This window comes from Lepidochelys olivacea (genome assembly GCF_965140295.1).
Source record: "Lepidochelys olivacea isolate rLepOli2 genome assembly, chromosome: 21".
Lineage (NCBI taxonomy): Eukaryota > Metazoa > Chordata > Testudines > Cheloniidae > Lepidochelys > Lepidochelys olivacea.
Genome location: NC_140431.1, coordinates 5,158,805 through 5,178,677, shown reverse-complemented (window position 1 = coordinate 5,178,677; position 19,873 = coordinate 5,158,805). Strand labels below are relative to the sequence as shown.

General features: G+C 45.2%; 2 protein-coding genes across 2 annotated transcripts in view; both read left to right on the top strand.

Moving 5' to 3' along the window:
* The window catches only part of LOC311510969 (complement component receptor 1-like protein), a 103,261-nt gene that overhangs the window by 33,314 nt on the left and 50,074 nt on the right, over positions 1 to 19,873 (top strand). The gene's annotated exons all lie outside the window — the stretch shown is intronic.
* LOC311510877 (complement decay-accelerating factor-like) lies at positions 2,860 to 14,077 on the top strand. Its single transcript, XM_084610941.1, has 6 exons — positions 2,860 to 3,015; positions 4,216 to 4,407; positions 5,287 to 5,383; positions 7,314 to 7,399; positions 12,119 to 12,318; positions 13,072 to 14,077. The coding sequence occupies exons 1-6, from the start codon at positions 2,931 to 2,933 to the stop codon at positions 13,222 to 13,224; spliced, it is 813 nt and encodes a 270-aa protein (XP_084467067.1). The 5' UTR covers positions 2,860 to 2,930; the 3' UTR covers positions 13,225 to 14,077.

Below are 19,873 nucleotides of genomic sequence, written 5' to 3'. Positions count from 1 at the left end.
GCCTCCCGCTCACCGGCGGCCCTGCCGATCAACCCCTCCCCCTCCCTCCCAGCGCCTACTCTCTGCCACAATCAGCTGTTTTGCAATGTGCAGGGAGGAAGGGGGAGGAGCTGCGACAGGGCGCACTCTGGAGAGTGGGTGGGAAGAGGCGGAGTGGGGGCAGAAAGAGGCAGGACGGGGGTGAGGGCTTGGGGGAAGGGGACAGACGGGGGCAGGGCCTGGGGCAGAGCAGGGAGTTGAGCACCCACCAGGCCCAAAGGAAGCCGGCGCCTATGTCTTCTCCCCACACAGCAGTAAGATCCAGCATCTCCTGTGTACTCCATGCTGGAGCATGTTTGTGGCCTTGAGTCTCCACGATCAGCTGTGATGGTGAGCTCTCCATGCTGATCAAACAGAAAATGAAAATTCTAAAGTTCCTGGGGCTTTAACGGGGAAGTGGCTGTTTTCTGTGTACCCGGCTGACGTGCAGTGGAGTTGAAAGTACTCTCCAGAGCGGTCACAGCGGAGCACTGTGGGACACCTCCTGGAGGCCAATTCATTTGAATTACAAAACACAGTGTTTAAATTATCCCCATGTAGACGCATGGATGTCTAATCAAGCGCAATGCCTCTCACAAAGGTGGAGTACAGAAGTCGACGTTACAGGTCACTTAGGTCAGCAAAAGGGACTTGGTAGTGTAGACTCATTATTAAATCGACCTAACATGGCCTATGTTGACCTAACTTTGTAGTGTAGACCAGGCTTCAGTCTTCTGTCAAGCACCTAGTCTGTTTGGTTGTTATAAAATACCATTGTCTTCACTTTTCGTGACAACGTTTATATTTATTTTGCACAGAGTCATTAAAAATGGAAAAATAGGTAAAGATCTTCGGGGTGAATCATGCAGTCTTTAAATAAGGACTGGATATGTACTAAGTAAACAGCCATCAAAGTCAACAACTCTTGCCTAATTTAAGGATTGAGGAATGATTTCAGGTATTGGCCCATTGTTTGGGATGAGGAATAGGTGGGTGGGTTAAGGGCCTGCTTTACCCTAGGAAGGATACCCAGAGCCTGGGGAAAACACGCAGAGGAAAACACACTTGTATTCAACTTCTTTGTTAACTATCACTCATGACCCTTTCTTGTCCCAGGGGCTCATTACTGGTGTCAACTAACTTGGATTCCCCAGAAACAAAAGGGAAAGTAGTCATTTCAATAAATATTTTCAGCTGTGGTCACCCTCACAGAAGGCCTGGAGGGGTTAATATGGCTAATTGGGCCAGTTAACTGCCCAGCCTGCACCTGGAGGAGACTGGGATTTAAGTAGATCAAGCTCAACTGTGTAGGAACAGCCTGGGTCCATATAAACCAGGAAGCTAGCAACAGAAGGGGTTGGAAGGAGGGTGTCTTGAGGAACTAGATGCTAATAGGTTATGGTTATTCTGGGGGAGAAGGATGTGTGGCTTGGTGAGCCCAGAGAAGGGGGGGAGACAAGTAAGGTCCAGCGGAAAACCAACAAGGTATGGAGTAGGTCAAACGTTGGCCACTGATGAGCGGGCCCCTGAGCCAGGCCCTGGAGTAGAGGGTGGGCCTAGGCGCCCCTAATAGCTCCTGAGGAAGTGGTACCAGCCGGGCAGTGAGTGGTCAGACTGCCTGAGACCATCTCTCATGAGGGAGTTTGCCAACTCAGAAGGGGGGGGAACACATGGTGACTTGGTCAGAAAGCTCAGTCATGAAGAGGAGGTTGGGGTTCCTGGAGTGGAAAGGTCCCTGGAGTGAGAGGATGAGGAAAAAGCTCCTGCTATAGGAGGGTGCAATACCTGGCCACAGCGAATACCGGTGATGGCTTGAAAGAGGCCTCACTAGTGGTGATATGCTGTCATAGTCCCTCCCGGCACCCTTTTGCAGTCCCCTGAGTAACCCCAACAGTCTGATGATCTTCCAACTAAATTATTAGGTTGCCATTGGTGGTGGCCAACAGGTTTAGCCACTGCAAGAGTTTCCCTGTGGGTGCCAACAGTTTGCAGTGATGCAGAAGCAGCTTCTTCAAAACAAGATATGATGGCCTGGGCAAAGGATTGGTAACACTACTTTCACCCCAGAAAAGTTGATGCCATTCTGGGGGGAACACATCAGGGCTCAGATGGTTTGCTAGAGCCAAGTCAGACCCCCCTCTCCTCTCCCCTGAGCTCAGGACTGGCATAACCTGCAGGCTGAATTCCCCAGAGCCCCAGAGCGAGGGGGAGGGGGGTGTTTTTTACATCCCTAGGCAACCACTTCCTTCCACTGAACTGATCCGAGACTGTTTGTCGAGCGCTGTATCCCGCAAGTGACTCCAGGAAAGACCCGGATCCCACTCGGTTGTGCTGCTCCCTGCTGGAACGCAACCCGCCCCACCTCACGCGGCTTTATTCCTACTCGCCCTTGGACGCTCCCTTGGCTCGAGCACGGGTCGCGGGCAGCGGCACTGGGTCGGGGTGGAGAGAGGCTGGAACCAGCCCCGACAGAGGTTTGTCTTTGCAGGGCGAGGCCCCGCGTGGGGGCGGCAGGGAGACCCCCCGGCTGCGGAGACTGGGGGGCTGCTGCGCTCCGCGGGGGGGCACGGAGGGGCGGGAAACCCGCGGCCGGCTGGGCACCTCACTGACGCTGCCCCCGATGCGCGCACGCCCCGCAGCTGCTCCGAGCCCGGGGGTGGCGGGGATTGCGCGAGCTCCCACGCCGCAGGCAGGGCGAGGACCCCGGGGGCGAACCCGTGACCCCGGCCAAGCGCAGGCCTCCCCCCGCACTTGCTGCCCGGACAGCACGTGGGTGCCCAGCAGAGACACCAGCCCCGCCCCGCCCGGCGGAGGCTCCGCCCCTTTCCCGCATGGCCCCGCCCCCTTAGCCCGGACCCGGGGCTGCTGCAGACGCTCCGCAGCCTTCGCCCCGCCAGTGCCCCGAAGCTGCCATGGTCTCGGCTCCGCGCTGCCGGCCCGGCGCCCGGGGGCTCCTGGCGCTGCTCCTGCTCCTGCTGCCCCTGGCCGGGGCTCGCAGTGAGTCGCGGCGGGGCTCGCTGGTTTCCGAGCCGTGCCTGTCCCGCGCCAGGCTGGTCCCGCCCCCCGAAACCGTGACTTGGGGCGGGAGGAGAACCGGCTGGGGGCGGGCGGTGATCGTTCGAGCGGGATGGACCGGAACGGGCCAGGGGTCGTAACGACCGGGCCGTACACCCTCTGCCCGGGGGCTTGCACTGCGGTGCACGCTCCTGCCGGGGGTGTAAAAGTGACCAACCCCTCCAGCAAACCAGCGTCAAAGCGGTGCTGGGAACAGTGCGTCCACCTTGCCCACAAGGAAATAGGTTACAGGGATTGCCGAATTCCTAGAAGTCTGTTAAACAGTCTCTATCTTTTCATAGAAGATTAGGGTTGGAAGAGACCTGGGGAGGTCATCTAGTCCAACAAGGGTTAGGGTGTTGCATTCCTAGTTTGTTGTGCTGACAGCCATCCCAGAGTCCGCTTGCAGATTTTCAGTTTATTTGATGCCAGTTTCCTCTTCAGGTGGAAAATAGGTATCTATATTTCTATTCTTCCATTCCTGTTTCTTCCTCCTCTCCACTTTTGCTCTTTTTTTTTTTAATTTACAGGGTCCAATGGATATTTGATTAAGCTAATTGGAGCTCTGAGATGAATTTCAAAGTGCCCTTGTCAAATTGTCTAGATGGTTACACAGCAGCTCTGCTCGAGTCTGGGGGGAGGGATAGCTCAGTGGTTTGAGCATTGGCCTGTTAAACCCAGGGTTGTGAGTTCAATCCTTGAGGGGGCTATTTAGGGATCTGGGTCAAAAATTGGGGATAGGTCCTGCTTTGAGCAGGGGTTTGGACTAGAATGACCTCCTGAGGTCCCTTCCAACCCTGATATTCTATGATCTTACCACTGCTTAACTAGTCATGCTTGTTCTGTGGATTTAGGATTTTCTTTTAAAATAAGTATCTAAACACACAGTATTTTATGTTTTTCTTACCTTGTGCCTCACAGATTGGTAGTGCAAGCTGCTCTTTGTACTCCTTGTTTTAAGATCTCAAGCTGGGATTTCAAAAGGGCCTAAGGAAGTTTTATGCCCAAAACCCATTGAAACTTTCCTAGGTTCTTTTGAAAATCCCAGCCTTTGTGTCAATTAAGGCTTAGTTACAAACAAATATAAACTAAAGAGTTTAGGGGTTTTTCCCAAAAGTTAAAATGTTTCTTTTTTTCCCATAGGTAGTTGTGGTGCCCCACCAACGCTAAGCTTTGCTGAGCTGCTGGATGACTTTAAGACATTGACACACTTTCCATCTGAGAGCACAGTGAGCTATAACTGCCACCCAGGTTACCAAAAAGTCTATAAAGCCCAGTCCACTCTTCTTTGCAAAAGACAATTGGTGTGGTCAGAACCCGAAGAGTTTTGTCGAAGTAAGGTTTTTCTCCTCTCTTCCCTCTGCAACCCTTCCACACACTCTAGAGTTCAGAAAACACTAACAGGTTAAAGGCTCTTCTGGACTGGAATGAGGATTTTGTAACATTTGATTTGGAGCTTGAAAGGGACACAGTTTTTCAGACAGAATTGTTTGGATTTTTTAGGTGGAGCATAAAGCTCTCATAAAGATTCAAATGTAAAACTCTAACACAGAAGATGAAATTCTGGCCTACTTGAAGTCAGTGGCAACACTTCCATTCAATAGGGCCAGGACTGCACATGGAGACGAGACTAATGCAGACATTGCATGTCGTTATTGACAAAAGCGTGCCAAGCCCATGACTTAGTGATACTGATTTGCATTGCTGTGACGGTGATATCACTTAAATTGTTTTTCTTTCTCTGTGGGCTGGGAGTGCTGTGTGGAGGGTTATGCTTTCCTTGAGAAAGGAAACGTTGGGTATAATTCTTCAGCTCTCTCATCCTTCTGGAAAGTAAAAGTGCATCTTGCAGGATAGGGCTCTTCAAGTCGGCCACAATTTTTGGCATCTTGTTGTATTATCTTCTGTATAATTCACTTGATTTGGGTTCCTAGTAATTTGTAGCTTGGCAATGTGATAGCTTATAACCAATAGGGATATGTCACTAGAAGGGCACGGGTCCTATCCATTCCACTCATAACGCAACAATACGTAAATTCATCACATTTGAGGGCCTTTGTCTTGTCTTAGGCTTTTTAAATTAATGTAACACTTAGCTTTACATTAGTCATATGCCAAAATGTGGGTTACTTATTATTTCCCTTTAGTTATCTTTTTTTTCTAACAGAACATACCAAAAAAAAAAATCTAATTCCCGTTATATCCTCTCTTTAGGAAAATCATGTGGACATCCAGGAGACCTAGCTAATGGCAAGATTCATATCACAGATCTCCTGTTTGGTTCAAACATTACATTTTCTTGTGACAAAGGGTAAGGATGTCAAAGTGAGATTTTTTTTTTTAACTTTTCTCCTTCCTCTGTTGTAGACCCTTTGTACTGACTAGATAGCAAATTATGACAAACCTTCAGCGGGGCATTCTGGAGTATGAAGTTCCTGAAATAGCTGTAACTTTTTAGCTGTTCTGCATGTTCAATGCAAAGAAGGTTGGGTCAGAGTTTCCACTGTGTGAACCTTCCCTTTTTAGTACCTTGTATTCAAATATGAAAAGATTTGCTTTCAAATCTTGGAATGGCTTTTTTTAAATAGGTCCCCCCAAAAAGCTGTTTGCATTTATAAACATTTCTCAAAGATTATTTTTGGTGTTTATATTTTGTTACACATCTATAATTGTAAAAAGAAAAGGAGGACTTGTGGCACCTTAGAGACTAACCAATTTATTTGAGCATAAGCTTTCGTGAGCTACAGCTCACTTCATCGGATGCATGCAGTGGAAAATATAGTGAGGAGACTTTATATACACAGAGAACATGAAACAATGGGTGTTGGCATACAGACTGTAAGGAGAGTGATCAGGTAAGGTGAGCTATTATCCACAGAAGAGTGGTGGGGGCGGGCGGGGAAGGAACCTTTTGTAGTGATCAAAGTGGGCCATTTCCAGCAGTTGACAAGAACAGTAGGAGGGGAAACAAACAAGGGGAAATCGTTTTACTTTGTGTAATGACCCATCGGCTTCCAGTCTTCATTCAAGCCTAAGTTAATTGTATCCAGTTTGCAAATTAATTCCAATTCAGCAGTCTCTCGCTGGAGTCTGTTTTTGAAGTTTTTTTGTTGAATTGCCACTTTTAGGTCTGTAATCGAGTGACCAGAGATTGAAGTGTTCTCCGACTGGTATTTGAATGTTATAATTCTTGACGTCTGATTTGTGTCCATTTGTTCTTTTACATAGAGACTATCCAGTCTGGCCAATGTACATGGCAGAGGGGCATTGCTGGCACAAAAAAACTTCAAAAACTGACTCTAACAAGAGACTGCTGAATTGGAATTAATTTGCAAACTGGATACAATTAACTTATGCTTGAATAAAGACTGGGAGTGGATGGGTCATTACACAAAGTAAAACCATTTCCCCTTGTTTGTTTCCCCTCCTACTGTTCTTGTAAACTGCTGGAAATGGCCCACCTTGATTATCAGTACTAAAGGTTCTCTTCTCTCTTCTCCTCCCCCGCCCCCAACTCTCCTGCTCACCTTTCCTAATCACTCTTGTTACAGTCTGTATGGTAACACCCATTGTTTCGTGTTCTCTATGTATATAAATCTCCGCACTGTATTTTCCACTGTATGCATCTGATGAAATGAGCTGTAGCTCATGAAAGCTTATGCTCAAATAAATGTGTTAGTCTCTAAGGTGCCACAAGTACTCCTTTCTTTTTACAGATACAGACAAACACAGCTGCTACTCTGAAATTTATAATGGTATAATTAAATACATAGGGCAGAATTTTGTTATTTGTATTAATAACTTCATCTGCCTCTTTCTAGATGTTTGGGATATAGGGTCAAGCATCAAACAAAGAAAAACAGAATGCACTGAGCTCTTACACTGAGTGTTAGTTCTGAATTTGGTAGCCAATTATTTTCCTCTTCCTACAGTATCTTTGGCATTGCTTTGGTAATTTTCAGAGAATCAGCAGTGGTGAACTGGGTATCTCTAATATGTAAAACTCAGATGTCAATCCTTCTGTTAGCTGGAGTCACTTTTCTCACTTCCTATTTTCTGGCTTTGATCAGAATACTTAGCAAAACAAGAACTCTTGTTTTATAATGAGAATGGAATCACCTGAAATTCAGTGTCACCACCTGCTGGCAGAACAGAAGTATACTGCAAATATCTGAGCTGATGGTTCAGAAGTTGAGTAATTTGTTAAGAAATTTTGCCTTTTAAAAAGTGTTCTTGTTTAGGTTCAGATTAGTTGGACATGATACTAGTCAGTGTGTGATTGATGGAACAAGGGTCACGTGGAATCATGAACTTCCATTTTGTGAAGGTAAGTGGATTTTATACATTTATGATTCTGTTCTGGTATTGCCAGTTCATGTGAGTAGTTTAGGCAAATTGTGCTGTAAAATGAATTCACTAGTACAGAAAATAAGTATTGTTAAAATGTTCAGTCTTGTGTTTGTTTCACCATTTTAAAAGCTAATGGAGGTACCAGTCTGAGGAAGACTGTTGAAAATCCCCAAAGCTTACTGGTAGCTAGCTCATATGGGTCAAATTCACTTGCTTATTGAAAATCAGGAATAAACTTTACCTGTTGAATAACTGATAACACAACTGTCACCTTGTGATTAATAGTCAACATGGAATTTATGGCAGTGTCAAATTCATTCTGTCTAAATTATATTGAAGAAAATGGTTTTAAAACTGATTTGAGTTTGACTGATTTTAGGTGAACAGGATAGGTTTTCATGTATAATCCTGTTACTTCCTTTGTATCACAGTAGGCTTTTTTCCATGACTTATTTGTAGAAAATTTTATGAATTCAACTTGTTTTGCTGTGTTCGGGTTCAGATTTATTGTTTGTATGTGAGAGCTAAACGATGCTTGCTTTTTTCAGACTCTTAGGACATTTTATTCATCCAGTGCCATAAATGTACAAGGCATTTAATGGAAAATATCTTTGCTGCTATTATGGAAATTGTTCTCAGATAAATTTTTAATGGAAGGCTAGTCAGATTATTTCATTCTAGACAATCAGCTTTAGATTTCTGCGTACATCGGGGGCTTGTTCTTTTAATTATTTTTGAGTAATTATAAGGAAAAGGATTCCAATGTAACTTCACCATATACCAGGATTAATTAAGCATAGAGGCTAACTGCATTTCTAGCAAAAGTTGTGTTCTGCTAACATTTCCTTTAACGTCCATAACATTTACATTTTTACTTCTAGTTTCCTATGTAATAAAGTTTTATCAAAATAAACTCAGGTTTTCCAATTGAATATGAATGATAACATCTTACTGATAACTTTTCCTTCAGAAGGCACTAAGAAAACAAGTCCCTGATTTCCAGTGCAAATGCATTGACCTTTTTTTTTTCAGGTTTTTCAGAGTTTTTTTCCTGTTCATCTACTACCTTAGCATCTCCTTTCCCCATTATGCTGCTAACATAACTGTACATATTTACAGCTCCTCCATTTTCTCCTTTTCTGACGGTTTTTGGTGGTGGTTTTGCACTTGTTTTAACCACAAACCCCCATTATCATAGAATCATAGAATATCAGGGTTGGAAGGGACCCCAGAAGGTCATCTAGTCCAACCCCCTGCTCAAAGCAGGACCAATTCCCAGTTAAATCATCCCAGCCAGGGCTTTGTCAAGCCTGACCTTAAAAACCTCTAAGGAAGGAGATTCTACCACCTCCCTAGGTAACGCATTCCAGTGTTTCACCACCCTCTTAGTGAAAAAGTTTTTCCTAATATCCAATCTAAACCTCCCCCACTGCAACTTGAGACCATTACTCCTCGTTCTGTCATCTGCTACCATTGAGAACAGTCTAGAGCCATCCTCTTTGGAACCCCCTTTCAGGTAGTTGAAAGCAGCTATCAAATCCCCCCTCATTCTTCTCTTCTGCAGGCTAAACAAGCCCAGCTCCCTCAGCCTCTCCTCATAACTCATGTGTTCCAGTCCCCTAATCATTTTTGTTGCCCTTCGCTGGACTCTCTCCAATTTATCCACATCCTTCTTGAAGTGTGGGGCCCAAAACTGGACACAGTACTCCAGATGAGGCCTCACCAATGTCGAATAGAGGGGAACGATCACGTCCCTCGATCTGATCGCTATGCCCCTACTTATACATCCCAAAATGCCATTGGCCTTCTTGGCAACAAGGGCACACTGCTGACTCATATCCAGCTTCTCGTCCACTGTCACCCCTAGGTCCTTTTCCGCAGAACTGCTGCCTAGCCATTCGGTCCCTAGTCTGTAGCTGTGCATTGGGTTCTTCCGTCCTAAGTGCAGGACCCTGCACTTATCCTTATTGAACCTCATCAGATTCCTTTTGGCCCAATCTTCCAATTGGTCTAGGTCCTTCTGTATCCTATCCCTCCCCTCCAGCGTATCTACCACTCCTCCCAGTTTAGTATCATCCACAAATTTGCTGAGAGTGCAATCCACACCATCCTCCAGATCATTTATGAAGATATTGAATAAAACCGGCCCCAGGACCGACCCTTGGGGCACTCCACTTGATACCGGCTGCCAACTAGACATGGAGCCATTGATCACTACCCGTTGAGCCCGACAATCTAGCCAGCTTTCTACCCACCTTATAGTGCATTCATCCAGCCCATACTTCCTTAACTTGCTGACAAGAATACTATGGGAGACCGTGTCAAAAGCTTTGCTAAAGTCAAGAAACAATACATCCACTGCTTTCCCTTCATCAAATGCTGCTTGTTGCTATGGCAGTTTTTCTCCCTTCCGTTAAATGCTTTTTTCTTAACTTGTAATATATTCTAGAAATTCCATGTCGTCCGCCTCCAGAAATCAAGAGTGGGAGGTTTTCAGGGATCCCTCCCCAATCTGAACTCGGGGTACCGATGTGGGGACCAGCATGAAAGACCCCTCCCCAAGCTTATATTCCACCAGCTTAGGTTAAAAACTTCCCCAAGGCACAAATTCCTTTCCTTGTCCTTGGACAGTATTGCTGCCACCACCAAGTGATTTAAACAAACATTCAGGGAGGGGCAACTTGGAGATCTATCCCCCCCCCCCAAGCTCCTTCACACCCTTTCCTGGGGAGGCTTGAGAATAATATACTAAGCAATTGGTTACCATGTGAGCACAGACCAAACTCCTAGTTTTTAGGACACTGAATCAATCTGGTTTTTAAAAAGAATTTTATTTAAAAAATAAAATAAAAATCACACCTGCAAAATCAGGATGGAAGATAACTTTACAGGGTAGATAAAAAGATATAAAACACAGAGGATTGCCCTCTGACTCTGCTTTCCTGTTAAAAAACATAATGAAATTGCCTCTTAGCATATGGAAAATTCACAAGCTAAAACAAAAGATAATCTCACGCATTTCCATGCCTTGCTTACAATTTTTGTAATTTTAGATGCTCACTTCAGGTATGTTTCTAGGAGATGTTTTTTCCTGCTCGGACCCTCTCTGCCGGAGAGGGGAACAGATAAAGAGCACAAACAAAACCTCCCCCCAGATTTGAAAGTATCATCTTTTCCCATTGGTCCTTCTGGTCAGGTGCCAACTCGGTTAATTGAATTGATTAACCCCTTACAGGTACGGGGATTCTGTACCTCTGGCCAGGAGGGATTTTGTTACTGCATACATAAGGGTTATTAGCCTTCCCTTTATATTTATGACAGAGGTATTCCAGTGACCGTAATAATCATTACACCTATGGATCAACAGTAATTTACAGCTGTAATACTGTACCAAGAGGCACAGACTTTTTCACATATTGGAGAGGCATCTAGTCGTCGTATATCTGACACAGAGCAAAATGGAATTTGGAGTGGAGAGCCCCCTTGGTGTAAATGTCACTATTTTTTGTAGCTTCTGTAAAACCATACCAAAAGGATATTCAGCTTTAAGAAAAAATCTCATCTGGATAAAATAGGGCACCCCAGATGTTGTTTTGTCCTTAACTTTGAATTCCTTTGCTTCTGTTGTATTTTGTGGATCCCAAAGGTATTAACCCTAATTCAATAAGATTAAAGTTCATAAAATTAAGTAAATCTTAATTCCATATGGTTTGTTCAGGATATTGTCAGTCCCAAAGTCATTGCAAATCTAGTGCAGGAAGAAACTCTTGGCTGCAGCTGCCCCTGGAGACTAAAGCTTAACCTCTGCCTAGAATTTTTTTTAAAGGAAATGATCTGTTTCTATGTGGCATGGTTTTCAGTGAGTTGTCTGGAAATAGGTCAGCTGCCATAAGTGCACTAGTTTTGGTTGTTCCTTGTCTCAGACTTAACATGAACCTCTGTCTGCTTGGAGACTGTGCCCTGCCCTAGAAGAGGCTGCATTTCAGTGGGGAAGGGGTTCCTTTTATGTACAAATCCTTGTAGTATCTAGAAAAGTCCTCTGGGATCCTTCAAGGTGAAAGTCACTATAAGAGTGTAAGACACTGTTAAGGAGCACGTTCTGCTCTTCATTCCACCAGTGAAAATCCCAGGTGACTCCATTGACTTCCGAGCACTTGTCCCTTGCTGCAGAGGAGTCTGAGTGCAATAAAGTGAAGAGGTTTTTACCACAAGTGTGCACAGGAACAAACTGCATGTTAACTATCCCCAAAAAGCACCTATGCTCTGCTGCCCCAGCTTGACACCTCCATGAAATGCCAGTCGTATGAAATACTGGATGGGATTTCTGTGTTTAACTCATGCTTTTCTTTAGGTCTTGGTTTGGTAGAATGGTGGGACTGGAATCAAAAGCCTCATTGTAGGTGTTGATTGGATGGCTTGATAGTCACTGAGCTCAATCCTGAAAGGTGCTGAACACCTGTTCCAATTCACTTCATGGTTGGCTCCATGCTCAATCATGGACTCTCTTTCTCTCTATAGAGAGTGTGTCACGGTGTAGCTGGTTTCATGGGTTGTTTATAAACCAGAACTCCAGTGAAATACACTCAAGACCCTTTACCCACAGTTTATTTTCTCTTCCATTTCGAGCAACAACCAGCATTCACAGTGCATCTGCTCCTTTCAATGAACTACCTTCTCTTCTGCGTTTTCTTTGCAGCTGGGTGTCAGAAGCCAGAGGTGCAAACTGGAAGCATGGTCAATGCCCTGGATGAAAAAATGTGGTACCATGTGAATGAAACCCTTCCATTCAAATGTTCTCCTGGGTACCAGTTTTCAAGCCATTCCCAGCTGCCTGCAACAGACAGATGTAGTATTACTTGTTTAGCGGACGGTAGCTGGACAGCATTACCGGTGTGTGTAAGTATCACTGCCCAGTTGGGTTTCTTGATGCACCCTGCCCAATTTCTAATCTAAAGAATAGTAGTAACCATGCATTGATTTAATGAAGCAAAGACTTAACTTCATGAGGTCTTTGCAATCGGGTAGGGACATGTGCCATTGATACACCATATGGCAAAAAAAAAATTATCTGAAAACAAAACACATCATCCCTCGCTACACCCATCTCCAATTTTTAGAGAAGCTTTCTTCCTTTTATAGCAGCTGCTCCATGCAAAATAAAATTTGGTGGGTAAAAATCACAACAGGAGGAAAGGTTTCAGAGTAACAGCCGTGTTAGTCTGTATTCGCAAAAAGAAAAGGAGGACTTGTGGCACCTTAGAGACTAACCAATTTATTTGAGCATGAGCTTTCGTGAGCTACAGCTCACTTCATCGGATTACAAAAGTCAGGTTTTCTAGGCAATTCAAGTGTTACTAATTAGTGAGAGATTAGTGTGCTCAGCTCTTTGTAAAAGGAGGGCTGGTTCCTGCCCAATGGGTTTATAATCTGTGCCAAACCTTAGGTTGCTCGAAACCTCATCGCTGTTGCTTAGCACAGTCAGTTTCTGTAGAACTGACTAGATGTGAGGGGGCCTAGCAGCATGCTCAGGCCCTGAGGCAGATGCATGTAACACACTGGATGATGGTTCAGACTCAAAAAGGAGCAAGCATACTTGAGAGGGTGAGTCCTTCTCTGCTGTAGCATAAGCATGTTCCCTCTGTTTTACAGGAAAAGCAAAGCACTTCTGACGTGTGTGAGATGGCTTCTGTAAAAGAGGTCAATGAGTGTGGGGTGTCTCTGGAGAGACTGAGAACTCAGCTGCAAGTGCAGAAGCTGTGTCTGGAGATTAAGAAGCTGGAGCTGGAGCTAAAGTCACAGTGAATAGCTGAGACCTGTGATCCATATTGTGATACTCTCTCTCCCCTTTGGATGCAGTTTATATAATTACACTACATCCAGGATGACTTACTGATTTCATAGAACTTGCTAATAGAGCTAATAACTCAGAATAGGCGATAAACAGGGGATCCGATTTCCTTCCTGGGTGCGGTTCTTAGGATTTTTTTTGTTTTCCCCTTGAATTTCACAAATTTGAGTTTCCACTTGATAAACGAGGGATTTCAGGCCCTCATACAGGTTTTAGGGGTTATAGTGAAGGAAAGAGTGAGATTTGGTTTTCCTTAGGTAAGTTGACCAAGTAGCATGGAAGCAAATTACCAGTTGATACAAGCTTTACATATCATGCAAAAGGAAACTCAAGTCTAACCTCAGCTTTGTAGACATCCCATAATTGCTGCTTACATTTAACTTTAATGCACCAAAACACCCACTCGAAGCGTTGAATCGGTATTTAACTGCCCAATTTCCCCACACATTCAGAGCAGTGGTGACGATGATAAATTCCTGCACCACTCTAAAATGTGTAGCGGCTGAAAAAACCCTCTAGGCTGCCTTGTCTGCTCAATTATGAAGTCGGCAGGATGCTTCCTTTTAAGGACACTCAGCCTTGTCAAACTGAAGAAAGCCGTTTTTGAAATCTGCTATCCCCCAAGGCACTTAATAGCTGTACTCAGCTGCACACGCATCAGGAGTAGATAGCAATCTAAATTGTAGAGAAGCAACCATCTGAGCCATTTCCCTCAGTAAATGATAGGGGTGTTCTCTAACCTATGCCTTTGTGATCAAGTAGTAATTTCTGCCCTGCAGGGCTATAATAAAATGCAATTGTAACAACTGCCAGTTGTCTGTTTTTATAACTTTGTCCCTTTGGCTGTAAGGCAGGCAGATGCCCAGGGTGTTTAAAGGATCATTTCACTGAACTAATTCCTGCTCCTCCTCCAGCCCAGTGAGCAGTCTGAGTGAGAGACTGACCTTTCCCCTTGCACCTAGAGTGGTCAGGGTTGAATCAAACTAGCAAAGTAGTGGAAGGGAAGCTTGTCCTGTGGAATAAGGGGGACATGTCAGTTTCTAGCTCTTTAACCACTGTTGATGGACCCCAAGAAATCACTGATTCAGCTACATTCCTGGGGTAACAGCAGGGATTAATTTGGGCAATAGGGTAAGTAGGAAAGATGGCTGGTAAATGCCTGTCTCGGAAATCATTACTGCAGAGGAGGCTTTGCTCGGGAAGGGTTAGCATAGGGCTGCTCTGAGAATAACATCACTTGTGATTGTCCCTATGCCAAATGTACCAGTGCTGCTGTCTCCTCCAGTGAGAAACCTTAGCTGTGTAAAGCCAGGAGCAGCTATGGGAAAAGAATGGCAGCAGAGACATACCATGCAGACTCAGCCTTTGCAGATGGGGAAAGCTTGTCTCCTCAGACCTGTGAGGACTACTGTGTGCAGAGCGGGCCAGGGGGTGACTTGCTGTGGGGAGAGCTCGTGGTGTCAGGGAGCAATTTCAATCCGGCTTGAGGATCCTTAGGTGCTCAGCCCAGAAGTTAGGCTGACTCAGCGCATCCAAGCTGCGTCTCTGGCTGCTTTGGGCAGTTCGGGCTGCTTGTCTCCCCTGTACTCTGCAGCATCACACTGCAACACACATGCCAAGGCAGTCTCTCTACTTGCAGAGAGTCTGAGTTGAATTTGACCCACAGCCTCTTACTTCTCATCACGACTGCTTTCCTGTGCTATCCTGGATGGAGGTAGGCAATGTGATCTTTACTGTGTGCCCATCTACCACTAGAGGCCGCTCTTCAACAATCATTTTGTGCAGTACCTACCCCACTATCCTGTCACCCTTACTCATATTGAGTAATAAATACTTCACTCCACTCTGGTCAGAGGAACAAAACCGAGCCCTTCCTGGGAAGGGGGAGACTAAAGGCAGCTATCAAAACTGTGGAAGTGGTTCAGGGCCAGTGATCATTCTCACCAACTACATATTCTGGTTGGTGGTAGGTGGTTGGTAATTGTCAGTCTGTGCCTACTTTAGAGGCCTCTGGGTTTTCCTTTTCACTGGGAGAGTAATGATATGGACGCTTACTTCTGAAAAAAAAATCAGAACAAATTCACATGCCATTCGTGAGCCTTTGAATTCTAGCAGCATATGCTGGTACATGCAAATTTTTTGGGGGGGCTCCCTATCCCCACCACCACCTTAAAAATCTGAGTACCACAACTCCCATAGATATCTATGGAAAATGCAGCTGCTGATCACCTCTCAGCATCTGCCCCTTCATGGGAATTTGTCATGATCTAATTAATGGCTCTACTATTCCTTAGATTTCTCTTCCAAAGGCCCAATCCTGCAGCCCTTCCTCACAAAAGCTGTCATTTATAGAAGTCCCTAGGATGATTCATGTGACTAAGGGCAGCAGGATTGGGTCCCAGTTCTTGGTTTTGTGTCTAATTAGCATCTGAAATGAGTTTGGAAGTATACTGTGTGTGCTATGGAAGTGCATTCATAATCTTACAAACTTGCCCTCGCAGCCTGTATAATCACAGTCTGGTGGAGATAAGACTGTTGTCCTGATCTGTTGGGCTAACAGAAGTTTTGGTTATTGGTGCACTTGCATACGTAGAGCTCTGTGTGAGTATGTGTCAGGCTGGTAGCAGAGGGCCTGTTTCTGCAGTCTGGCCTTGTCCCTTTGTTACCTGTGAAATAGTTCCAGTGCCGGAGCATCTTCACCAGAAGTGGAGAAATCTAGAGGTGGTGGGAAGAACCACCCCACAAATTACTTTTTCAATTCAGGGACCCCTTGATTTTGACTTTTTACAGCAGCATAGAGTTCTGCTAATGTTTACATAACAAGTGCATGACCCAGCTTTGTATGTATAAGAGCAGGACACTTGAGAATTTGCTAAAACAAGCCTGTACTCACTGCAGGGGATGAATGGGATATGACGACTTACTAGGCCTGTTCCGTTGCTCATATGGACCTGTTCCCTTCGGCCAAACGGGACCCTGGCTCCTGCAAGTGTAAGGTCCTTCCAGCTTGCTGTGGAGCTTTCCTAGAACTGCTCCCCCTATTCAAGAAGAACTCCTCGAAGGAGCAAAATGACTTGCTAAAAATCAGATTCCTGGGAAAAACAGAGCCCTTTTAGCATCTTGCTCACTACAATATATTGTAGTGAATGAAGCTTAATTCTCCTTAAAGATTGACCAAGAGATTTAGCAGCATTTTCTATTATTCAACCAATAGCACATTTTGTTGCGATTCCACCCTTTGTTGCACTTATCTTCCTCCTGTGTCATCACTGACTAATCAAAGAGCCTTTTATTGCCCTGATATAAAACTTTGAGGATGTTGGTGCTTGGTCGTCATATTCATGTCAGTTACTCATTCTTTGTTTCAATCTGCACTTATTGCCCAATCTCAGCTGTGAAACCTAAGGGCTCAGTTACTGCCCCCAGAGTAGGGAGACCAGACAGCAAATGTGAAAAATCAGGAGAGGGTTGGGGGTAATAGGAGCCTATATAAGAGAGCCTCCAAAATCAGGACTGTCCCTATAAAACCGGGACATCTAGTCACCCTACACTAGAGCCAGAGCCACATAGTGATGTAGAGGCTAGAATTATGGGGTGGAGCCCTGTTCATTTCTCTGCTTCTCAGCCAGACAGTCCATGGATCTGATGGCTCTGATGCAGCCCTGCAGGGGTTTCCAGTAGTGTGTGTCCTGGGGGCATTTCCGGGGCATGGACATGTGGGTGGACCTGTGCTGCACTTTGCTTATTCCCAGCTTCTTGGTCACAAACACAGCCCTGCACAAGGTAGCGTAGCCAGAAGGCTGCTCTAACCTGCACTGAGGCTGAACAAGTTGCAGCTGGACCCAGAACACAAAAGCAGTATCTAGCATGGGGATGAATTAGCCCCCCTTGTCCTTGTCTTTACAAGGCCAGCCCCAGGCATGCTCCCTTCAGGGCAAGCACCAGTAGCCTCTGCTAAATCTATGCTTCCCTCACCTGGAATAGACTCCCTATGTGCTTCCCAACCTATTCCACTTAGTGATCACAACAGGTGAAATGTTCAAACTGAGTTGTGCTCACTTAGCCCACCTCCTTCCCATGCTGCAAATAGAGTATTGAACTGTAGTTTGTAGCCCATCCCTCTCCGGTGCTGACAATTGTGTCGGCAGATGCAGTCTGCAGTGACCACCTCAGCTTTTCTTCCAGTTCCTTTTTGCCAAAGGAAACACTGTGTAGGAGAGCAGATATTTGTCCATCACTGTCCCCTACTACATGAGATCATTCCATTTCTGAGCATACAGAAACATTATGTAAGGCTTTCATTGTCCATGGCTCAGCCAAAGGTCTACATGTTGCAAAGCTAAAAGCTTTATCAAGAAGAGCTACTCTGAAAATTCATCACCCACTGGGGCCAGCTAGACTTTAAAATCTCAACCCTTGCAATTGATTTTTCAAAAGAACTTGGCTCCTCTTTAGGCAGCAAAGTAAGGGTCAGGGACTCTTTCTGAGAGGAGCTACCATAAAGCACATGCTGTTGGTTGCTGTGATCAAAGTGGGCTTTACCCACTTATGGTAGGGTTGGCTGTGTGTGTTGTTTCAGTGTGCTGTCCCAGCTCTGTGCAGCTAGGGGACACAGCAGACTTCAATTGAATTGCCCAATATAAACCCCAGCCCCATTTCAGTAGCAAAGGCACCTAGCCAGGTTTATTGTTGACAGAGCATGGTCCTAGCTCCCCAGATCAATGTCTATGGTTACGCTAGCACATGTATGCCTGTAACAACGGACCGGCTCAGTGAATGGCAGGACTTTAATAGGCAGCAGATTTAAAACAAACAAAGGAAGCATTTTTTCACACAACGCACAGTCCACCTGTGGAACTCATTGCCAGAATATGTTGATTAAAAAAAACTAGATAAGTTCATGGAGTATAGGTCTATCAATGGCTACTAGCCAGGGATGGGCAGGGATGGTGCCCCTAGCCTCTGTTTGCCAGAAGCTGGGAATGGGTGACGGGGGATGGATCACTTGATGATTCCCTGTTCTGTTCATTCCCTCTGGGGCACCTGGCATTGGTCACTGTTGGAAGACAGGATAGTGGGCTAGATGGACCATTGGTCTGATCCCGTATGGCCGTTCTTATGACTTTCTGTTCCCTCCTGGGCCAGACAAAGACATGCCCTCTGAGACCCTTCTTTATACACCCACACAAACATGTTACGTATTGCTCCTCTGACATGGTTAGTTACCACTGTCGGAGAAAAACACAGTTCTCACTCTCAGGTTGGGTGCAGCAGGTCAGATACACTTTACTGTCTCAAGCAATTGCACAGAGGGAGAGAGTGCCCTAGGACACAGGGTTTCCCCCACCTAGGCAGGTCTCTCAAAGATAAACAATTAGAGCAAGTATTTATATCTTTATTACAGACAGTAATCAACAGCTGCATATTGTTTATACATATTCCTTCATGATATCTTATTTTTCTTACCATTTCTCTTATCATCTACATTCTATTCTTATCTAATACAAGGTCACAACAGCCTCTCTCACAATTCTTTTCCCACTCGCTTTGCACTATCTCCGCTTCTAAAAATCTCACGTTATTAAAGATAGAGTTAGCCCGACTCCTGCTCAATATAGAGGCCTGCATTCAAATTCTCTTGATCTACTTCCTCACCACCCTTTACCTTGTACGTGCTGGTTCAATCATACCTGCTGGTTTCCATCAGTGTCATCATGTCCTTATCTCTAGGAGGGGTTAACATGTTCCTTTTACCTTTGGGGCATGCGTTTGTAGCTTACTTGATATGGGGTGTTCTGGTACCACCCTTCTGGAATGTGTTTCTGTGAGTGTCCTGTGCCTAGCACTTCTTAGGAATGTGTGTGGTTTTGCAGTACCAGCCCTGTTCATTCAGGTTCTGTGAACTTGCAAGCAGGCATGTATTATAATAGGGCCAGATCACTTTTGCTAACTTTGCTTTATATCAGCAGGACCTGACTACTACTTTAGTCCAGGGCTCTGATACCAGGCCTCATGTTTCAGGCTCTCCCTTTCTACTACACCTGTGATGGCCTGTCTTCCTATGCTGTGAATACAGGGCCAGATTCTCAGCTGCTGCAAATAGTCACAGCTCTAACTGCACTAGGGCAAGGCCAATTTATATCGGCCGTGAATTGAGGCAACACTCTCTGCACGGTAATTTCTGTCTCCTCCCAAATTCAGACTTCAGCATCTCCACATTACGAAGGAACCTTCTTTGCTCTTCCCCTCCCATTTTTCATCTTGCGTAAAAATCACAATTCTTTTGGCACTTCTCTGGACAAGTCTCACCTATCCCCATCTAAATTAAGCCATTCCACTTCCTGCCTCAGTGCAGACACAAATGTTGTGTAACGTATGCATCTCTGCCATATATCTGCATGCTCCAAAGCTAAAACCTTTTATCAGGAAGCAGTCAGCAAAGGAGCAAAATCCAAAGTGAAGTAACTCAAGTCTTCACTATCTTTTTACCAAGAGTTTGAAAATGTGCTTCAACTGGTACAAAACGTGGCAAAAGGCTGTTTCTGTACAGAGCAGGAGAGGCTTGATAGAATTTCACTCCTGCTGCTTAAGCAACAACTGGCT

Coding starts and splice junctions, on each gene's coding strand:
- LOC311510877 (XM_084610941.1), top strand. CDS start 2,931: ATGGTCTCGGCTCCGCGCTGCCGGCCCGGCGCCCGGGGGCTCCTGGCG. Junction 3,016..4,215: donor GCCCCTGGCCGGGGCTCGCA/GTGAGTCGCGGC, acceptor TTTTTCCCATAG/GTAGTTGTGGTGCCCCACCA. Junction 7,400..12,118: donor TGAACTTCCATTTTGTGAAG/GTAAGTGGATTT, acceptor TTTTCTTTGCAG/CTGGGTGTCAGAAGCCAGAG.